The 23,282-nt window shown below is 35.0% G+C and overlaps 1 protein-coding gene across 5 annotated transcripts in view; it reads left to right on the top strand.

The window, feature by feature from the left end:
• Positions 1-23,282, top strand: part of DIAPH2 (diaphanous related formin 2) — an 859,995-nt gene that overhangs the window by 230,174 nt on the left and 606,539 nt on the right. For all 5 annotated transcript variants that reach the window (XM_058659086.1, XM_058659087.1, XM_058659088.1 and 2 more), the window contains 6 exons: positions 7,801-7,919; positions 10,686-10,802; positions 12,697-12,815; positions 15,875-15,939; positions 19,103-19,207; positions 22,736-23,047. In XM_058659086.1, coding sequence (XP_058515069.1) covers positions 7,801-7,919; positions 10,686-10,802; positions 12,697-12,815; positions 15,875-15,939; positions 19,103-19,207; positions 22,736-23,047 — 837 coding nt within the window. The remainder of the gene's footprint in view (positions 1-7,800; positions 7,920-10,685; positions 10,803-12,696; positions 12,816-15,874; positions 15,940-19,102; positions 19,208-22,735; positions 23,048-23,282) is intronic.

A 23,282-nucleotide genomic window follows, 5' to 3' on the forward strand; every position in this document is an offset into this window, starting at 1 on the left:
TCAGTAGGGGAGTGAGACCCAGCCTAGTCAGTCCCACATCTACCCTGGTTCTCCATGACACCAGATGGTGTTGGGCTCTGAACTGGCCTGGTGCATCCAATCCCAGCCCACACTAGTGCCTTGGGTGACTACAACTGTTTCCTAGATAGAACGCAGCCCCCATTCCAGCACACGCGCCCCTTGGTGGGAACTTCAACCCTGTTAGGGTATCCCCTTACCTCCCCAATTGGGCTTGTTCCTAGCCGTAAATCACGTACCTGCCCGTGGTTGCTCTGAGGGCCAATAGGTGCAAGAGCCTAGCTCGGTATGACTTGTGCTCCATACTGGTTTCTAGTTTTGCTTGTAGGCTAAGGTTTGCTCAGTCCTACCCAGTACATTCCTTTCCATTACCAATTTACACATCTTGGAGCTACTATGTCCTGCTTGTCCGACCCCCAGATCTGGACGACGTGTTCACCAGCGAGAGCTATGACTTGGCAAAGGAGTTTCCCAAGTTTTTCCACTTGATCCACTCCCAGACTCAGTTCACATACATTCCATTGGGTTTTAGGCCAGTGCTCGGCATACTCTGGCCTTCCATTTGGCCTTGTATGAGCTGGTCAATGTTGCAGCCCGGCCCTCCCCACACTCTATTCAGGATGCACATTTGGGTGCTGCTGCCTTGCCCAGTCCAGACTGTTGCAGGTCCCTTTACCTGTGATTGATGGCAGGCTCCTTGGTCACACCTAGCTTAGTCCAAACCACCCAAACTTTTAGGTTTACCAGTGGGGCTAAACTTTCTACAGGGTGTGGCCCACACATCCTGCACAGAATCTACCCCAAGATAAGATTCTAGAGTGCTAGTTAATATTATGGCCCTGCCTAATGTGACCAGTCTCCTGAACCATCATCATGTCAGGCAAAACAATATCCTGCTAGACAAGCCCTGAGCCTTATCTTTTGCATGATAGGTGTTCACAGCTCAGCATTGTTAAGTGATTAGAAGTTCTTCAAAGCAAGAGCTACTGGCATTGGGCATCTTTAGGATTGACTCAGATCCCGGGAAGTGTGGGATCAGTCTGGAGCAACCTAAGCAGCGATTCAGACAACCAATACCCCAGAGCTCCCCGGCCGGGCGGCCAGCAGGCACAGCCTGGTGCCAAATGGCACACTGGCCGTCCAGGCCTAGCTCATCATGAGCACATGGTGCCTGGGAACGGGATCCAAGCAAGACGCTCCCTCCTGGAATATTTTTGATTGAAAGAAGCTGGACAACATCATAAATTATATGATTGGATCTATTTAATCCCAATTTAAAAAGATCTATGACTTGATGTACTTGGTTTGGAAGTTGTTGTGCCACTTGAGTATTTCTTTAATTCTTTACTTTAAAAACAAGAAATTATTTCATCATGAATACAAGATGAAAAACATAAACCTGATCTTAGAGGTGATATCATTATTACTAAAACCTCAAGCAAGCAGCCAATCAAACAACCTACAAGGAATTGACTAGTGAATCAGTAAATTTTTAAAAATAATTTATGTCAAGGCTTAGTTTACATTTAATTTAAATATATTCACCATTCATGGTATTTGTACTATACAACTATTTTATCTGCAACCTCATTTTATAAATTGTCTGTGGCCAAAGGTGGCTAGAGATAATCTTAAAATCTTGATATTTCGGCCCTGTGCAATGGCTCAACTAGCTGATGCTCCCCTTTCAAGAGCTGGGATCCAATATGAGCTCAGGTTCATGTCCTGGCTGCTCCACTTCTAATCCAGCTCCCTGCTTTTGGCCTGGGAAGATAGCAGAGGATGATCCACAGCCTTGGGACGCACCGACATGGTAGACCTGGAAAAAGCTCCTGGCCCCTGGCTTCAGCTCAGCTCATCTCCTGCCATTCTGGCCACTTGGGGAGTGAACCAATGGATTGAAGATCTTTCTCTCTGTATCTCCTTCTCTTTGTAAACATGCCTTTCCAAAAATAAATAAATACATTTCTTAAAATTTGTTATTATGAATATCCTTGATTCTTTTTTGCTTTTGGATATCCTTCTCATTGTTGTCCATGTTAGCCCTTGCTGTACTAATTTTTTGGTGGGAAAGTAATATGTTTGGCAAGTTGTAGGCTTCAAGGGCTATTTTACACTTATTTAATACACCGTGTTTTATGTCTTAGTCATTTCTACGACTTTCAGTCCCCCTCCACATTTGTATAACTTCAAATTTGTTTTCTGCTTATACTTCTGAATAGCTGGAAAACCAAAGTGCTTGTTAACATATTTTTTTTCCTCATCTTTTCAGAAAATGATTGGTTCTTGCCCTTGATTTTGCACTTTTGTCTCGTTGTATTAGTCACTAGTTGACTTGTTGGCATTGAGATTACTTACTGATTTGTTAAATTGACAGCTAAGATTTTACAATGTTTCTGAAAAACCTACAGTTTTTCAATGGGCTACATTATCCCTATATAAAGCCCGCTTTGTCACCATGTTCTTGTTTATGTATTGAAAAATAGATTTATTATGTATTTGAGTTACTGAGAGAGCTGTTCCATATGCTGATTTAGTTCTCAATTGGCTGCAGTGGGCAGGGTATGCCAGATTAAAATCAGGAGCTCCCTCCTGATCTAACCTGTACAGAGCAGAATCCCAAACACTTGGCCTGTCTTCTGATGCCTTTCCAAGAAGACCTTTAGCAGGTGGCTGGAACACTAGTTTAGCAGCCAAGACACCTGTATATGGCATGCGAGAATTCTAATGTAGTGGCCTTACTTGCTATGCCACAATGATGTATGTATTCTTGAAAAATAAATCTAACTTCTCTTTAACTGCTATGTTATTATATACTCTGCCTCTCAGATTCCTAAGCAAAAGAAAAGTGCAAAGTTTCATGTTTCTTGTAAATTTTGAGAATAGAGGCTAAAGAGATTAATTTTCTTAAAGATAGTAGAGCTGCAAATGACTAAATATGGCTCAATTTCCCAGTCAAGGAGTTGAACATATGCCTTTAAAGAGAGATCATCTATAATTGAAGGTGGACAGGGAATTTGACTTGAAAAAAATGCCATCTACAGGTATTTCTGATGCACAAGATGGGAGTCAGAGGCCAGGCAGATAGACCCTGAAAATATTAGAAACAGTTTATCTAGTATTAGAGTATTCATTATTACTATTGTAACTTGATTTTCACAATTTGGAATAGGACAGAGTGGTCAGACCTATCAAGGTTTGGATTTATGTACCAATATGCTAGATTACCTCATATATCAACTACTGTCTATTTAACTCAATACCTGAATTTAAGCCAGGTTTATACAGGCACTAAAGCTTAATAATACATTTATAGATGAGCCTTTAAAAGCCTTACTTTTCTATTTTTTTTAATTTTATGCAAAATTGTAAGACGAGGAGCACCTGCCTTTTCCAGAATCTAGATATTATGGATAGCAAATTAGATGTGGCTCGGGACTGTATTCATTTTCTTATCATGAATAAAAAAGTATAATTGTTTTGAGCCGGTAAAATTTAGAGAAATATGGTAGCTACAATGCTAGCAAACCTTGAGAGAAGCATGATATTATTACAGAATGGAACTGTTTTCTTAATAAATATCCTCCACACAGCGCAGTTATTTTTTTATAGCCTCTAGAAATTTGTTTTAACTTCTCCTTCTTATGGTTAAATATTGATGTTTAAAGGGATTTGATATTTCATTTATGTGGAAAATACTGCCTTTTAAAAAAAATATTGTAAAGGCAGATGTACGGATAGGAGAGAAATACTGCTTTTGATATGTTTGTTTTTGTCATTTAAAATAAATGAGTTGTTGTATACTCTTCAGCGATTTTTGTTGGATATTTAACTTGCACTGATTTCTTATGAAATTTTCTCTGTCTCCCTCTTTCTTTATCATATAAACTAAAGAGGACACATAAAACAAATTAGTAAGAGTATTTATTTGTAGACAGTATACAGCAAGTTGATTTTCCCTTCCAGAGAGAGGACTGTAGTGGCTGGAATTGGAGCATCCTCCAGAACTGCCCCATGGATGCAGGGCCAAAGTACTTGGCCTTCGTATGCTACTTTCCCAGATGCATTAGTGGGCGCTATATTGGCAGTGGAGCATCTGGGACTTGAACTGACTCCCATGTAGAATATTGGTACTCGAGGCAGTGGGTTAATGTGCCAAGCCACAGCACCTGCACAACTTCATTTCTTTTAAAAGACAGACAAACCATTCTTATTCTTTTGAAGATTTAATTTTTATGGTTTGACTGATAATCAGTAATATACTGTAATACACTTTGATTTACTTTGAAGTATGTTTTGTTTTAACTTCTTTTTTTCGTTATTATCATTTTATGGAGCAGTTCCATAGGCCCTGAAATTTCCCTTATACTCTCTGCAAGGCCACTCTCCGCCCACACTGAGTTCCCCTATATTATTACAATAACATAGTTCTTCATAGACAGGCATATGTCCATCATTGCGGGCATGGACAATGGCAGGGAATCCAGCATCCTGTTGTCAACATATTGTTAAAACTTTCATTGGGAGTCCATCTTTGATCTGGAAGTAGAGATGTATAATGCATTGTATTCTCATATCTGGATATGATAGTCTCTGTTACACATCCCCTTAAATAAAAAGCCACAATACAAAACCAAGAAAAGGAAGAAAATAGAAATGTAAAACACCATGAAATGAAATAACATGCTACTGGATATGCTAGTCTCAATTACACAGTTACTGTACATCCCCTTAAATGAAAAACCACAAAACAAAATCAACAGGAAAAAAAAATAGAAATTAAAAATGCCATGAAGCTAAATAACATGCTATTGACTGACTAATGTGTCTCTGAAGAAATGAAAAAGAAAACCAAGAATTTTATTGAAGAAAATGATGCTGCTATATGATCTATGAGTCAGTGAAGAATTTAATGAGAAATGTTTTGAAGAGATGAAACTAAAAAAAAACACATCAAAATGCAAGAAATATAGTTTCTGCTGAGCTTTGTTGGTGAGATGTGTCTTCTATAGGCAACAAATAGATGGGTTTTGTTTTTTAATCCATTCTACTTATGTATGACATTTGATTGATGTTTAATCAGGTTAATATAAATGGATAGTATATTATAGTATAGACAATTATATTTCAGGAATTCTGCAAAAATCATTTCATATCAATGAAGTATTTAGATTTAAGAACTAGCTGAAATATATACACACATATGTAATATGTCATGAATTTATTAGCAGGGTGATTGTGTAATTTGTGATATTCCATTTTTAAAATATAAATGTTTATGGATACAACTTAATTTTCTTTGATATTTGTCATATTTGTTGAATGTAAAAGGCTTTATGAATTCACTAAATATACATCAATAATCATGAATATATTTTTTTCATTTTACTTGTTTGAAAGAGTGAGGGAGGGAGAGAGAGATCTTCCAGCCTTTGTTTCACTCCTCAAATGACTAAAACTTCCAGAGCTGAACTGAGTTAAAGCCAGGAGCCAGGAGTTTCAACTGGGTCTCACATGTGTGTGCAGAGTTCAAACACTTGTTACATTCTCACACCATTAGCAAAAAACTGGGTCAAAAATGTAGCAATCAGGAATTGAACTACTGCCCATATTGCCCATATTGGCATCACATATTAGCAATTTAAACCATCATGCCATGATACTCACCTAGACATATTTTCAAGATTGACTTTTGACTGGCAGAAATTTTACACCTACCAATATATTTGTATATGTGTATGGATTTGTATATATGCATAAATATTTATTTTAATACACTGAAACTATTAGTACAAAAGATAATATGCTGCATTTTTATTTGTGTATATTTTTATTGTTATATGTGTACATAATTTATAGATTGTGTAAATAGCTGGACCCAAGAGCTAAATTACAAATTTTAACAGTTATGTTCTTTGAAAATGTGTTATTGCTTTTATTTTTTAAAGCTTTCTTTATTTGAAAGAAAAAATGACAGAGAAGGAATATAAACAGTTCTTTTAATCCACCAATCACCTCCCCAAGTGGTCATAAAGGCTAGGGTTCCATGAGGCGAATGCCAGGAGCCTGGATCTCACCCTGGTCCATGCAAGCATGGCAGGAGTTCAGCTCTTGGGCCATCTTCTGCTTCTTTCCCAGGGGCATTCAAAAAGAATTGGAGAGGAAATGGAGCAATCAAAACTTGAAGTGCCACTCCAATATGGGAGGCTGGTCACCACTGAAAATATTTTAACAGTATCTTTTTATTTTTATTTTTTTAAAGGCAGATCAGATTTACGGAAAGGAGGAGAAACAGAGAAAAAAGGGATAAAATAATCATGCAGAGTGTTATCCATGTTTTGTGAAGTTCTGATACATGACAGTGTTTAACTGATTTTTCCTATTGTTTCAATATACTTAAAGGTTTTTAAGCTTTATCATTAGTGTCTATGAATATATTATGACTTAAGAATAGGAAAAAATCCATTAATTAAGTAAGGGCTGTTTATATAATGCCCAGCATACTACTTATGTCTGGCTTCTTTGATTTTCAAAATAAAATTCAGAAATCATCCAATAATATGATCCACCCATGATATGATTTTACCTTTCAATAAATTTTATTTCTCTTCAAATTGGAAAATTCAACCTAAAGCATGTAAGATTTATGGAGGAAACCTAAGTTCAAACATATTTATTATATTATGTTTTATATGAAATTATATGTAAATAGAGAACAAATATTTTGACATGACCTTTAGATAAACTGTCAGTACATCATTTATGTAGGTGCCAGAAAGATAATTTCAAGCAATTGTTTAAATGTGTTTTTTAATTCAATAGTAATAATTACATGTTCATTTATAATTTTTCTATTGAATAAAATATAGCAATAAGTCATGTATCCCTTTTGTTTTATTTACCTAATTTGAACTACACCATGCTTGCATTTTCTTTTAGAGTTCAAGCTCAGTCACTTTTGGTATCACCTAGGAGCATCCACAGTTGTGATTATCAGTTTGGGTTTTGAAAGCTGCATCTTAATGGACACACATTAAAAGATACTCCAGGTGATATATATTAAGCCCAACAATCTCTAGTGTGGCATGCTTTCAAATTTTTTTATTCTGTACTTTGATTTTGGCAATAATGAGAGGTTTGTAATGCATGTGCTTATAATGTATTACAAAAATGAATCTTTGATGCCCAAATTGGTATTTTGTGATTAGGCTAAGCAAAAATTGAAAGTTGGGGGAGGAGCTTATCAGTTATATCTTGATAAAAAAAAGTCCCAACACCTTTTTGCTTTAAAATCACAAAATATTTAATATGGAATCATTTGCACAAGTTTTCACGCCATACTTGGGACTGTTGTGCTTGAATATATCCTTGCATTTGTTCTTCATTAATATAATTGATCTATAGTTTTGGTTTTTTTGCCAGAGGCATATGTGAATGTTCTAACTGCATGAGTTCTTTTGCAATTTTTGATTAGTGTGTTTTGTCAAAATGAGAGCATTTAATTTGGGTTGTGAGCATTTAGCATTTTTGTTGTTCTTTTAGAAGTGATCGCTAATTTTTATGAGAATAATCAAAAATTGGGAAAAGGAAAGAAAATTCAATGAAGTTGCTTCAGTTTGAGAGCAACTTAGCTATATGTACTTTGTTTCAAGAAATGCAATATGTAGGTCAATATTTGAAACTGCTTTTTATTGTATGAATGATTGTGTTCTGCCTTGCATTATCAAAGTACGATGTTTTTCAACTGCTATTTGTCTGCTAAGTTTTATGTTTATGTATTAGGATTTAAAAGAAAAAGAAAATGATGAGCTCGACATTCAGTTGAAAGTATTTGATGAGAACAAAGAGGATGATTTAACTGAATTATCACATCGTCTCAATGACATTCGAGCTGAAATGGAATATCCTTTGACAAATCACAGAAATACTTTTTGTGTGTTGTGAACAAAAATTGTGGGTGATTGGTGGAGCATTATTAGAGTTTTTGTCAGCCAGCCCAATTTATATCCATTTATTACAGTAAAATTTCACTACGATGTTGTCCTTGAAAATTCATGCTGAAGAATTGTCAGATTGCTGCAATGATTTACACAGACCGTGTTGAAATCTGCATAGTGGTTCACTGGACTGTAGTTGTATATTCCTCTGTAATCCTGTGTAATTGAGAGTCTCGGGCAGTGTGTTGTGCATGTAAGGATGGGGAAACTTCCCTGTGACTTTAGACACATAAATTTTCAGTATACTAAATGATACTCTATTTAGAGATATGATTCAGTTTAAATAATTATCTTATTCTCTATTCAAATATTTAACAATAACCCAAAAAAATGTTTTGGTTCAGCGGTATCTGACTACACCAAGGTTGTGTTGTGGAAATATCTCTGAGTCAAAAACAGAATATAATCTTCCTATGGCAGTGATTTCATATGAAATGATTTCTAATCTAAGAGATGGGCATAGTATTCTCAGCCAGGTGTTTCATGCCCATTAAGTATTTTTTTTTTACAGATTCCGGAGAAGCCAGCAAGCATTGCAGAACCAAAGTGACCTTTGAGCTGGACTTTTTCTCCCTGATGTGTTCATTCTACGTCCCTTTACCTCCTCCACCCTTGCAAGGTGGAAGTGATATTCACTTCCTTGAAACTCCCACAGTACTCTGTTTGTTCTGTCCTATTTATGTACACTTCTCTGGCCCTGTGAGATTGAAGGCAGAAATGTTACATTTCAAGTTTTTCTTCTAATTTCCCCATAGATTGCCCTTACATGTAGGCATTGGTAAATGTGTGTGCAATGAATAACAATGTTTTTGTTATTAGAAATGAGAAATGACTTCAAGTAATTTTTTATCAATCACTATTCCAAAAATCTGCAATGGCTGCTCTAATATTAATGATTCTGGTATAAGTTAATAAATACATTCTTTGTATTTATCTTTCTCACAATCACCCTCACCATAAAGCTTGTTTCAAATCTACTCTGTAGCTACTTAAGGGATGCTTTGCAGCTTAATTCCACATTCTAAGATGCAATGCAAAAAGTAAGCTATCTTCTACCTCAGAGAAAATGGTGACATTTCAGGTTACTTTTAGGAAGTTTGATTTCTTCTTGTCTCTGTTTTACGTCGATTTTCTAGGCCCTTTTATTTTAAAAGCAAATCCGTTTTTGATGTATATTTTCTATGTTACTAAAAGCATATAGACTTTCTTCTCTTTTTGTTATTATTTTATTATACAGTTCCATTGGCTCTGAGATTTCCCTTACCCCTTTTCCAAATCCAACCTGCCCAATTTCCTATATATTATTACAATAGTATACTCCTTCATAAGCTGTCATAAGTCCATCATTGTGCTATTTAAATGTATCCTGACATTGTAGGTATGGACAATAGCAGAGAGTACAGCAGTGTATCGTCAAGATATATTTAACAGTTTCATTGGGAGTCTGTCTTTGAGTTGAAAGTAGACAAAAGCATCTACATTTCTATCACTCTGTTTCATATTCTTAGAACAATACATTTATTTCCTGTTGTCTTTACCCTCCATCTTTTAATAAATAATGAAAAAGAAATAAATTAAGCAACAATAATTTTAAGACTAGTATTTATTTCATCAGGTTGAAATAAAACAATTTTTGTTAATATTTTTAATCAGTTCATAATGTACATGTGTGTCTATCTTATATGGTGGAGAAAGTATAAACATGATTTGCATGAGTAATGTAAGAAATCTTCATGGAAAAATGAAATTAAGAGACTGTTGTTTTAAGTAGCTGGTTAAGCTACTGCTCATAATGTAAGCATCATATTATTAAAGTACAGTTAAATTCCTGACTGCTCTGTAGCCTATCTCAACTCCTGTGAATGTGCCTGGGAAGACAGGGGAGCATGGTATTAAGTATTTGGGCATCTTCCACTTATGGTGGAAACCCTGGTGGAGTTCTGTGGTACTAGTTTTGACCTGACCTAGCTTTAGCTGTAGGGCCATTTGGAGAGTGATCCAGTGGATTGAATATTTTTTAGTTCCTCTCTCCCCATCACTGTGGTTTTCAAATAAATAGATCAAATATCTTTTTTTAAAATGAGAAAGCCCCAATTGAGGACAAGAATAGTAGTGGCCTATTCTTGGGCTATGTATAGTAGAATGAAGATTAGAATTCTTAGAAGAGGAAACACTGAAAAAAAAAAAAAAAGAAAAACTAGATTAAAAGTTTAACTTGGTGCAAAAAAATTGAGATCCAAGCAAACTTTTTTCAGAAGCTTTTTGCATTTTCCACTGGATGTTTGAATACCCTTTGTCTAACTCCTTCAATGCCACACCAGGGAGATCAAGAGAAAACCATATACCCTGATGCCATTGCTATTATACTGGTACTAGTTAAATTTTTCTTTTGAGATATAATGAGTAACTCATCACTTAGAGTGTTGATAATACAATGGTCTTGTAAATGATTTTTGCAGTATGTTTCTCTAGTTAAACCATTGAATTAAGTCCATGGAAGCATTTTATTTATGTAAATGTTTAAATGCTGGGTCATTGAGTTGAAGGCTATGAACCAATAATGGAAACAAAATAATAATGCTGAATTTGAGAAAATTAAAGTGTTTTTGTTGTTCATGAGTCTTTCATCAGAAATCTCTGATTTTATGTTTCCTTTACTTAACTTTCTACTGATATGAATGAAGTGTACCATCTTCTTTATAATATGTTGAAGGACACTGCTGCTGAAAATTACTTATTATCCATTCTGCAACATTTTTTGCTCATCAGAAATGATTATTATGTCAGGTAGGAGTTTTGGAGAATAAAATATGTATTATTTGAATTCTATATTAAAGGAAATGTCACAGTGTGGTGGGGTTCAGATACATATGCTTACATAGGGTGCGAGAGTGTAACTACTTTAAGTAATTTTTTTAAAAAGGTGTTAGTTTATTTTTAAACATGGTACAAGGGAGATCTACTCATTAAAATGTGGTACATCAATGATAAGAATGTTACTATCAATAAAACCAACAGATACTACTGACCCTGGGATAAATTTCCTTTGCTATATAGTAGAAGCACAGACCAAGCACTAAACTTTAAGGATAGAGTTTTTTAGGTTTTTGTCCATTTTAATATGAAATATTATTCTTTCATTTCTATCATGTAGTATTATATGGTAATAATTTTAGCATTTAAGAAAATAGCAATGCTAGTGTTTTGGTTTTTTGTTCAGTAATATATTTTTCCAAAATAAATATGGTGACAATAACATATATGGTTAAAGCTTTTGAAATCTAGAAACTAGGCATATACTTGAAAGCCAAAATTTTATAAAGGCATTTTTGAAATTGTGAAATTATTTTCAGGCTATTGATATAATATTTTTTTATTCAAAAATTCTTAGTCATTTTCATAATCTAATTTGCACGAAGTTATAACAACTTTTCTGATTTCTCCGAAACATGCTTCATAGAAAGAGACAATCAGGTATAGTCACAGCAAAAATGAGAAGTCTAGTGAACACAAAGTTGGAGAACTGTTATAATTTAGATGGTACAGTAATTTCATGGGCATCATGTTACAGAGACAGTAAATGTTAAACATATTAAACTATAGACTTTTAAAAATCAGTGAAATTAAAAAAAACCATTTAATGCATTAAAATGGTTGCTGTTTTCTAAATTTAGCTCTCATAATTAATGTGTATAGTAAAGATACACTACATAGCAAATATTACTCAATTGCCTACAAGCGTCATTTATGTGAAACAGTGAATGAAGTGACTCTCACATTGCATCCTATGCATCCGAAGAACATCCATGTATTTGTTCTTATTTGGAGAAGCCATTCCACGAGTAAGGATATATAAGAGCAATTAGAATTTGCGTGACTTTGTATTTAAACTTATATAAACTGGCTAGTTATCAACACTATGTCTAGGTGTAATTGCATCCTAACTTATCTACAATAGGATTTTTCAGTATTGACCTCTTTTGAAAGTCATCTTCAAATTTTAATGGAAAAAATATCTTTAAAAATTTTGTTGCATTATGTGAATGGTCATCTTTAAGGCCAGAATTAACTTAATAAACTGCAGCATTAAGATGTTTTAAAATATTTTTCAGTTTAAACAATTATGGTCATGCTTATTAACTGAGCATATGTATATATATGTTTAGATCATGAATCATTAAAATTATGTTTCATAAGTCAATATTCGAATAGTCTTTAGCATAAAGGGCTCAGTTCAGTTTTGTAATCCATTGTCTATAAAAGTTTTGTAGGAAAGTTAGGATGTTGCTTGCCAAACTAAACTCTTACAAAAACTGAGAACTTGTAGATTTTTATGGCCTTGTTCATACCGTGGATACCACCAGCCTAAGGGATCATTTATTTCCGCCAACCGTAGAAACAATAACTTATATAAAGAGATTATGTTGATTAATACTTTTGAGTACAAACATGAATCCTAAAGTCACTAAACATTGGCAGTTCATTACATTATAAGGAATTTTGCAATATAAAATCTACACCATATTTAAGCTTAGAATTTTTTTTCCTATGGGGGTATAATGTGTAAAAGTATCTTTTACATCTCTAGGAAAATAGTGCTTTTGGCATACCAAATCCCTTCTTAACAAAATTAATGTGTTTAGATAGAAAAGATATTCACAAATGTTTCCATTTCTTTCAGGCCACAGTATTATAAAATAATTGAGGAGTGTGTTTCACAGATAGTGCTGCATTGCAGTGGTATGGATCCAGACTTCAAGTATAGGCAAAGATTAGACATTGATTTAACGCATCTGATAGGTATGTAACACACATCTCAGTATTGTTTGTATCTTACACCTTCTGGTTAAACTGTATCCTTTAAAGGTAGGTCTCTCATTGAACTTGTGTTCATATCTGGTAATTCATTATGTCATGGGCTCTCAAATTGATAGTCATAGTTTTGCCTGTATGGTTCTAAATGTAAACCTATTTGGTGTTTTTGAATTTTAGCTCAACTTTCACTGGTACCTTAGTAGATCTATAGAAATTACATGTTTGCTAGGGCCTCATCAGTACCACAATTTCATTATTAGTGCTTTTCTTTATGGCAGTTTTTCTCAGATATGTCTCTGAAGAAAAATGTAAAAGCTCTCTTGTTAAGTACTTTATGCTATATGTCTTCATAGTGCTAGGCAGGATTATTTTTGCCTGCCTTATTGAATATCTGGGCCAATTTTGGTTATTTATTTATTTGCAAAACCAGCTCTTCATTTCACTGATCCTTTTTTTTAAAAAAATTTCAGTTTCAGGTAATCTTCAATTTTTGTCATTTCCTTTTTTTAAGTCTCAAATCAGTAATCCTTTATTGCATTGCTAAAATGCTATTAAGTCGCAATTTGTTTCTTCTGTAGCTGAACAAATTTTACATCTTATTCATCACCTGCCCAACTACTCTTTCAAGCCTTTTCTCATGTCTGATGTCCTGGTTTCTAACTCTTCTTGTCTGCTCAATCAAATCAGCTGACTTTGAAACAAGTTCAGTGTGCTTTCCTTCAAGGAATACGTCATGTTCTTGGCTTGAGATGCTGACCAAGCAGCAATTGGTCTCATCTAAATACTCTGGCTGTACTATTTATCCTGGAAATCTTGGATTTCAGCAATAGACCCATTTCTCTGAACAACCATGTTGATGCAAAGAGAGCATATAATGACTTCATCTTGTTTTTTTTTAAGATTTATATTATTTTTATTAGAAAGTCAGATATACAGAGAGGAGGAGAGAAAGAGAAGATCTTCCATCCACTGATTCACTCCTCAAGAGGCTGCAAAGGCCGGAGCTGAGCTCATCCAAAGCCAGCAACTAGGAGCCTCTTCTGGGTCTCCCACGTGGGTGCAGGGTCACAAGGCTTTCCCAGGCCACAAGCCTTATGCATATAGCATCCCTGTGACTGTGAACAAGTTATGTTACATTTTTTTTTTAGATTTCAGTTTCTTCAACTTTAAAAATTAATTCAAATATATGCTCAAAATTATTTCTGAGAAACTGAAGACACCTTGAAAGTTTTGTTGGGATATGTGTCCATCTGTGCGCACGCACACACACACACACACACACACACATCCATATAACAAAATTATCAAATATTTGAAGAACTTCCAAGTTATCTTTGGATCTCTGTTTTGGTTTTGTGGCCCTGAGGATATTAGAATATTTCTTGATTCCACAGTTCTGTAAGTCTATTATCTAATATCAGTGCCTTGGTTTAAAAGTTTCTAGTACCTTTTATAGAGCAGCTGGTCCTGTATATGAACTAAATTGAAATGTCAATGAGCTAATCATAGGTTGTGGCTAGGACTTGTTTTCCTTTTTTTTTTTTTTTCTTTTCTTTTTAATACACTGGTTACTCAAAACCATGTCAACTCCATAACATTGCAAATTGCTGTTGATGTTATATTGGGACTCTTAATTGACTGTGATGATATTCTGCCAGCTCAAACTTCAGACCAGAAAAGGTCTCCCCAAGAAACTGTTCAACCAATCTGGACAATAAGTAGCTGGACTCTATGCTTGGTATATGTTTGCAATGAAAGAATCTTGATTGAATTTGAACTGTAATACTGCATCAAGATGGAGGAATCCACCGGGGGGAGGGGAGGGGGAGGGAGGGGGGGATACCCAGAGCCTATGAAACTGTCACATAATGCAAAATAATTAACAATTAAAAAAAAAAAAAAAGATTCAAAAAAAAAAAAAAAGTTTCTAGTACCTTTCCATTGAAGTTGAAATTCAAAGCTTTACCAGCCTGACTCTCATCGATGTGGCTCCTTTTACTTCATCGCCTCGCACATTCTGCCTCCGTTCCTATGCTCTAGCCATACATTAAAAAACAAAACAAAAGCTTTCCTGGTGCAAGTGACCATTACTCTATAAAATATGTGCATTCTCTCTCAGTTTCTGCTTCCCATGTTTCTCTTTCTTGAGACAGCCACTAAGTTTTGTTTCTGGTTTCATTTTATTATTTCTCTCTTACTAGTTCCATTTGTTAAGATTTTGTGTTAGTGGAAGTATGTAGCATGTGCTCTCTTTTTGTCTGCTTTCATTAAGCGTGCTTATTCTATGGTATCCTGTGCCATTCTGTTATATGCAATAATATTTACATTCCTCTATAGAATTTATACTTTTTGATAGTCATTGGGATCTTTGCTTGTTTTTGATTGTTACAAACTTTTGTGAACATTTGAATACAAGTTTCTGTATGGATATATGTTTTCACTTCTTTGGAGTAAATAAGTAGATGGACTTTATGTGATATTGGGAGTTGCAATATTGCAAGAAAGAGGCTGTTAAATTATTTGTATTGGGAAGTGTTTGATAAGATTTATATGGTTTGAATGTTGTTCCCTTATGCAATATAAGATTAGAAGTGAAATATTTTACTTGTTTGCTTAAATTAATGAGCTTCACTCTTATGGCCCCCTCTCTTTTAAAAAGGTTCTTATTGGATCTTAATAATCTTAAGTATGTACTATTTTTCACCTATTTGCTCACAATACAGTCAGTTTTTAAAACAGTTGTGTCAGTGTAAAAGTTGGAAAAGATTTATGCATATTTAAAGCAATGATCACTTAATGAAATGCATTTAGGTATGCTTGGTTTTGTGCCTCAGTAGTCCTATTGTGAAGTTAAGTTAGTATGACAGAGATAAAAGATAAAGAAAATATCACAGTTTATGTTTTTTTTTTGTAGTGTAGATCATTTAGTTTTAATACCAATTGACATAGAAATGCTAATCAACCTATTTCTATGGGCTTGCATCCATCTTTTGCCTAGGGAATTCATGCTATAATTTGTAATTTCTTTTTATTAATCTTAACAGATTCTTGTGTGAACAAAGCAAAAGTTGAAGAAAGTGAGCAAAAAGCAGTGGAATTCTCAAAAAAGGTAAAGCTTATAAAATGCATGTTATTGTTACTTTAGTAATTTGATCACAAATTTTTGACCTTATTTCATTATGGAAAGCTTTATGAATGTTATTTTTATTATGCAGTACCTTCTATTTCTAAATTCAAACCTAAGAGGATATTGATTTATATCCTAGTAAGTCATAATTACCATTATTTTTCTTCATAATTTTCAGTGTTTTAGAGAAGAAAAATAATAAATGTAATAAAACCAGGTTGCCTAAAAGATATATTTAGAAGCATTCATCCAAAGCAAATTCCCCTTATATCTGTCCTATAGATTTCACTTTCTTACACTAGGTATCTGTTGTGAGATTTATGAGATTTATATACAGGCCATTGTGGCCTTTAGAGTTCATGAAGTTCATGAAGTTGATAGCGGTGGAATGTCCCAATGGTCTTTCTCTTTGAATTTTATGATGGCGTCTTCCAAATATTGTGGCTACATCTTCTATGTTTAGTGGAATTTGAGGTTTGTCATTCTCTGTGTTTAATACCTTACATACTTGACTTTAAGCCAATGCCAGCTTTAAGAATATCATAGTTTTATTTAGTTCTGTCTGTTGAGATTGTCTGTTTTTTTGGTTCATGAAAACATAGCTACAAGTTTATTAGTTTCTACTAGAACTTTATTTTTTTTGTTGTTCTAGTTCCTATTAAACATTTGTATAGTATTTCTCTCCTGTTGCGTGCAGGGAGGATTGAAGCAGAAGCTCTCCAGTTTTCAGCCTTCTGACAGCAAGATAAAGTGCTTACATATTGCTGTCTCTTCAAAGTTATGACTTACCTTGGAGATTAGATAATCACTTTTGCTATCACTCTGGAAATTACAGAGTTACTTCGGGGCATCTGAAGAAATGTCTTTGCTCTTTCAGTTACTAGAATAGATTTTAAGAGCTTGGGGTTGAGTATAAAATGTTTGTTTGAAAATCATTTTATGACAGTTGCTTTTTGATTAATAAGCCTTTATACTTCTTAACGATCTTATTTTAAATAACACATTTAAAATTTCCTTTGAAAATCACAAGGTCTCCATAATTTTGGCTGCTAATATAATTAAATACCACAAGAATGGAGAAGATTGTGATTTTCTAGTTAGGTTTTCTGTAAGCATATATATTATGGGCAAAAAAAAATCTGAAATTGTAGAAAAGAAATTTCATTGTCAACATTTAAAATGAATGGAGAAACATGTTTGGTCTCCTAGTGGTTAACTATAATTGGTTTATTTTAAAAATTATCTTTATTATTTTTCTTGATATAATTGTAGGTATGGGGATCCCACCTTTTTCCTCTCCTCTCTCCATATCTTACCTTTTCATCATTTCTCCCTTATTACCACATTTGTATAGTCCTTTAGCAACAGTTACAATTCTGTCATTGTGCTGTTCAAGTGCATTATGACATTGTTGTTCTAGACAAAGATAGAATCTAGTATCATACTGTCGAGGTATATTTAACTAGTTCACAGGGAGTCTACAGGCAGCAGAAAACAGTTTCTTAGGTGCTAGTATGACAGACAATACTTTTAGGTGTGATTTTAGCTTTTCCACTAATTAGCTGTGGCTTTTAAATAAGCCACTTACTCTCCTTGAACCTTGGTTTCACACAGGATAAAATTAGTGGGCTTGCAGAAAGACCTCTTCCAGCTTATATATTTTAGGATTTGACTGCTTTTCTATGTGTTTATGGATTAATATAATTTTTAGTTAAAGTGAGAAGCATCCTGTCCTTCTTTTCAAATCTGCCAATAAATCATTTATATAGCCACAGTTGAATGTGTTATGCTTTTGCTGAGACCATATTTGTGAAGCACACAGGAGATGCTAACTTTGGGAGGAAAAATATATATTAAGATTCAGATGAGTATTGACACTGATAGTAGTGAAGTCAAGCATGCCCACATTGGAGGACCTCCATCTTTTTAATGAACTAGGAAAAAAAAGCATTATCTGAAGTATCAATAAATCTTTCCTTCCAGGAATCTAGGGTGGATTTGAAATACAAGAAAATTGGAGAAGGTTAGGATCTGATTCTGGAAGATGTTTTCCAGAGACTCAAGTGCAGATAAAAGAAGAAAAATGTTACTAAGTAATCTTGCAGATTTAAACCAAATGATATTATCCAGTTTTTCTCTGCCACACTTTTGCAGATGTCAAATGTCAAATGTACCATGAGCATAAGCAGTTATTTATAATGAACATACTTTTTATGTTCTAAAGATAGTTCTGGACAGTTATATACATATGGCAATTATAAATGGAAATACTGTTTGTAGACTAATGTACAAGTTCCCAAAAGTGACTTGAAGTGAGACTGACAATAATGGGGCCAATAAAAGGTTTTATACTGAATTGTAAATATGCAGGCTAGTTAGCACCTGCTTCACGCAGACCTTGACCTAAGAAATGTCTGGGGCAGGAGGCACTAAATGAATGTTCACCATTCAGATAAACTCTTAATTTAGCACACCTTATTTTAATCTCTTATTTTCACTCTCCTAATATGCTACATAAGTGTTTTGGATATATATATGAAGGAATGTGCCATAATAGCATATATCATTCTGTCAGATTTTGTGGAACACCACTTTTTGGATACTAGACAAGTAACACTGTAATAGAAGCATTCTATTTGTAATAATGTTATGTAATAATGTACATTCATTTGTGCATTATCAAAGTACAAATCTCAGCAAGGTTAGCTATATACTGAAATAGAAACTGCTTGACAGCATATTTTTATATTTCATTTTCTAATTCATTTAGTATAGGATGGAGCATTTAAAAATTAGTAAATCTGAAATTGAGTATCAAATTAAAATTAAAATATCCATTTGCCTGAAGAGAGACTTCGCATTTTCTTTGTATTTTTTTTCAGAATTCAAATGGATTTGCCCACCTTATGTGGGGACAGGGGCAGTGCATAGGCATAATTCTTCTTTATACCACTATTATCCAAAGCAATTATAACCCCCATGTGAATACTTAATTGTCATTAAAATAAGCAAGTACTCTGATATTCTGAATGACCTGGGAATTCAACTAAGCAAAAATCATTCCAGGTATTTACCACATAATATGGTTTAAAGCTTTCTCAAAACTATATTACTAACTGTATGTTTATGCTGGTGATCATTGCAGTTCGATGAAGAATTCACAGCTCGACAGGAGGCTCAAGCTGAGCTTCAAAAAAGAGAAGAAAAAATCAAAGAACTTGAAACAGAAATCCAGCAACTTCGAACCCAGGTAATGAAACAAGATATAGACTTTGTGTCATGTCACAGTGAGTTCGATGGTAGAAAATTATCCTGTTACATAGAAGGAAAAATGTGACTAGAAGCAGACTTTTTGGCAGTTTCAAATTTTAGATGAAGTAAGTGCAGGTTTGATTTTCCAGGAAAATAAATCATTTTAATGTTTGAAGAAATATAAAACATTAGTTGTTGAAGAAGCCCTGAGTGTTACAACACCAGCAAAATTATTTTTTGAGATTAAATTTTCATGATTTGAAAAAATGGTTATATCGTATTTTCTTTCAAAAAGAATATGGAACTGCACATTAGTTTTGATTATCCCAAAGTATTTTGAAATATCTTCAAATCTTGACTAACATTTCAAAACTTGTAAACTCTACATTTCTACCTACATTGCCTGTGATGCAAAGCTCACATATATACTTTAAATCTCGCAGTGTCTAAACTTTAGTACTGATTTAGTACTTCCCTCAACACGTTTTACATCCTGAATTAATTTTATGAAATTGAAAATGATGCTTTAATATATTGAATATGCAAATGGTGTTTATTTTTGACTAGATCTATTCCATGAATTCACTGAAAAAATTACCTCCAAGGTCATCAGTAAACTCTAATCAGTGTGGTAACCTTTTCCTTCCCTCTGCTTTCATCACTTAACTAGTATTTGATCATTTGTTAATGAGTATTTCTTCCTGAATCCTCTGCCTCCCTCTTGTAAATGTTTGAGTACTAGTAATCCATTCTATATCATACGTTCACATACAATGTCTTAGATGACTTCATGTTTCTTGAGATTATCTATGAATGTTGAGGTCAAAGTCAGTATTTGTGGGTCTCCTCTTTTCATCAAGCCAGTTTGGTCTCTCCCTCTTTTTCTTCCTTCCTTCCTTCCTTTCTCTCTCTCCCTCTCTCTCCTTTTCTCTCTCTCTTTCTTTCTTTACTTTCTTCCTTTTTATTTTAAGATAGTGAAGCTGGATTTTTCTTTCCTTGTTGGATTTTCCACCACCATACAGATTAGACTGATCACTCTTTTATGTGGATCATTTTTCGGACGTTTGCCCTGTTTGCATCAAAAGCCAGAACCCCTGCTCTCTTGTTACAGCTTGCCTAAGCTCTGTCAATTGTTCCCTGCCTTTTCTGCCTATAGTGTTTTCTTCCTCAAATTTATCCTTTATGTCAGTGGCAAATTAATCTTCCTAAAACACTGCCCTGATTATTGTCACTCCAGGCTTTAATATGTTCTGTGGCTTCCTGTTGCAGTCCGGATTAAATAAAATCTCCTTACCAGGCATGTTAAGGCCTTGTGGCATGGGCGCCTTATCTCCCCTTTGCAGCCTTGGCTCTGACTGCTCCCCTCTATGCAGCCTCTGTTGCAGGGAAGGCACCTTATTGCCATTTATATTTCACAACTTACTGTTTCCACACTTTGCCTCTGCCAGCTTCTCCCAGACGTTAGTTACACAGATGCAAATTTATTTGGGGAGGAAAACATTTGTGGGCACATGTGAATTTTAACTTCTTAGAGATTCATAATACTCCTTAGCGTGTTGAAAGGTCTGAGATGTCTTCCACATTAGAAACCTATCTAAATGTGTCTCATATAACTTTTCTGTTCTCATTTGACCATGGAATGGTTTATCACAGAATACCTATCAGCATCTCCCAGAAATTGTATTTTAATGGAGCTTATTTGAAAAACATTTGCTGTAGGTTTTTTCTCTGCTCATCTATGCATGTGATATATGTTCATTTAAAAAATATCTATTCATTTGAACAACAGTGTTAGAGAGGAAGTGATAGGCATCTTCAATCAGCTGGTTCACTCCCTTTATGCATAAAGTTGTCTAGTCCTGGCTAAGCCTAAGCCAGATGCCAGGAGCTGCCACAATTCCCAAGTGGGTGCAGGACCCCAAGGACTTGGGACATCTCTGCTTTTCCCAGGTGTGCATCAGCATGGAGCTGGATAGGAACTGTAGCAGCCAGGACTCGAACTAGCACCCATGTAGGCTGGGCATTGCAGACAGTGCAGTCCTGTAAGAAGGTCAGGAAGATGTCCTTTGGACTGCATCATCAAAAACTCCATTAGGAAAATTTTCTTAAACTCAAAAATGTTTTTGGGCAACTAATACTATTTTTGTTTCTGTGTCCCCTTTGTTTTCTTTCCTTAAACATAAGCACTGAAGGACAGATTGTGAGGAGTACTTCAAAAATTTCACTGAACTAAAATTCATCTTCGGGGCAATGTTGTGACATATTAGGTAAAGCCACCCACTACCTGTGATGCCAGCATCATACGTGGGTGCAAGTTTGAAGCCGTTTCTGATCCAGCACCCTGCTTCATGTGCCTGGGAAAGCAGTTGAAGATGGGCTAAGTCCTTGGGCCTCAGCATCCGTGTGCGAAACATGGATGAATTTCTTGGGTCCCAGCTTCTGCTAAGCCAGCCATTTACGGAATAAAACAGCAGAGGGAAGATCTCTTTGTCTCTCCATAAGTCTGCGTTTCAAGTAAATTAAAAAAAAAACTTTAAAGAGATGTGATTCAGGGGCTTGGCGGCGTGGCCTAGTGGCTAAAGTACTCGCCTTGCACACACTGGGATCCCATATGGTCGCCGGTTATAATCACAGCAGCTCTGCTTCCCATCCAGCTCCCTGCTTGTGGCCTGGGAAAGCAGTCAAGGACACCCCAATGCTTTGGGACCCTGCACCCGTGTGGGAGACCTGATAGAGCTCCTGGCTCCTGGCTTCGGATTGGCAGAGCTCTGGCTCTTGTGGTCCCTTGGGAGTGAATCATCAGACGGAAGATCTTTCTGTCTCTCCTCCTTTCTCTATATATATTTATCTGCCTTTCCAATAAAAATAAATAAATCTTTTAGAAAAGACGTGTTTCAGATGATATGACCTTTAGTTAGTCATTTAGCTCTTTTGTAATTATAGTTTTCTTGTCTATAAGCAATGAAGCAAAGGTGAGATAAAAATGCTATATCGGTATTAAAGGGTTATAAGGAATAAAATATTAAATGTTAAAAAAAACTTGATAAGTACATCTACTTAGTATTAATTATTCATATTAAAAGACAGCTAAGTAAATGGTGCTGTGCAACAGACCCTTTGTTTAAAGCTAATTGCCCCACAAGGGATTTAAATCCATGACCTTGTCTTAATTTTCATATATCCAACGAAATAGACTAACAGGCCCAAGAAATATACAGTATTTCCTCTTTGTATGTATTTATAAAGAAAAGTAATGTTTCATTACTTTCAGGGAATTTTTTAGAAAACCTTGGAGAATGCCTACTTTCCTAGCATTGGCAGAAATACTTACTCCAAACTGTAAAATGTAACTAAATTGTACACAAGTCTGTTTCATGTACTACCAAACTCTCCTCTAATACATAAAGTCAATATGACTACAAAAATTATGTAAAGTATGTGTAACCTTAAACTTCAAATGTCTCCTCATGTGTATTTGATATTGTATAATTTATATGCATTTGAACTTGGATTGTTTATACTTTAGGGACATGGGCTCACAAGTTCATCAGGAATTCCAGGCCCTCCTCCACCACCTCCATTGCCAGATGCTTCAGTCTCTGGACCACCACCTCCACCACCGCCACCTCTCCCTGGAGCAATCCCTCCTCCTCCTCCACCACCTCCTTTAGCTGGTGGTATTCCACCACCACCACCTTTGTTTGGGGCACCTCCTCCACCACCACCCTTTGGAGTAGCTCCTCCTCTACCAGGAGCACAGTTTGATCTGCCTTATGGAATGAAACAGAAAAAAATATATAAGCCTGAAGTATCCATGAAAAGAATCAACTGGTCTAAGGTAATACTCTAATTAGATTTTATTGAGTTATCTAGCCATGTTAGATATTGGTGTGTGAATAGCTGTATTGCTTCTATAGGTGTTGTCATATTTGAGTCTGTGACTGCTGACTGTGATTCCCTGGAAATTCACCATCCTGTGCCCAGCTTTCATTTCACCATCTAGATAACTAGAAAACCCCAGGTGGTTTGACATTTTGAGGAAGATACAAATTTGACATTTTAAGAAATGCGAA

The sequence above is a fragment of the Ochotona princeps genome, chromosome X, assembly GCF_030435755.1.
Source record: "Ochotona princeps isolate mOchPri1 chromosome X, mOchPri1.hap1, whole genome shotgun sequence".
Taxonomy (NCBI): Eukaryota; Metazoa; Chordata; class Mammalia; order Lagomorpha; family Ochotonidae; genus Ochotona; species Ochotona princeps.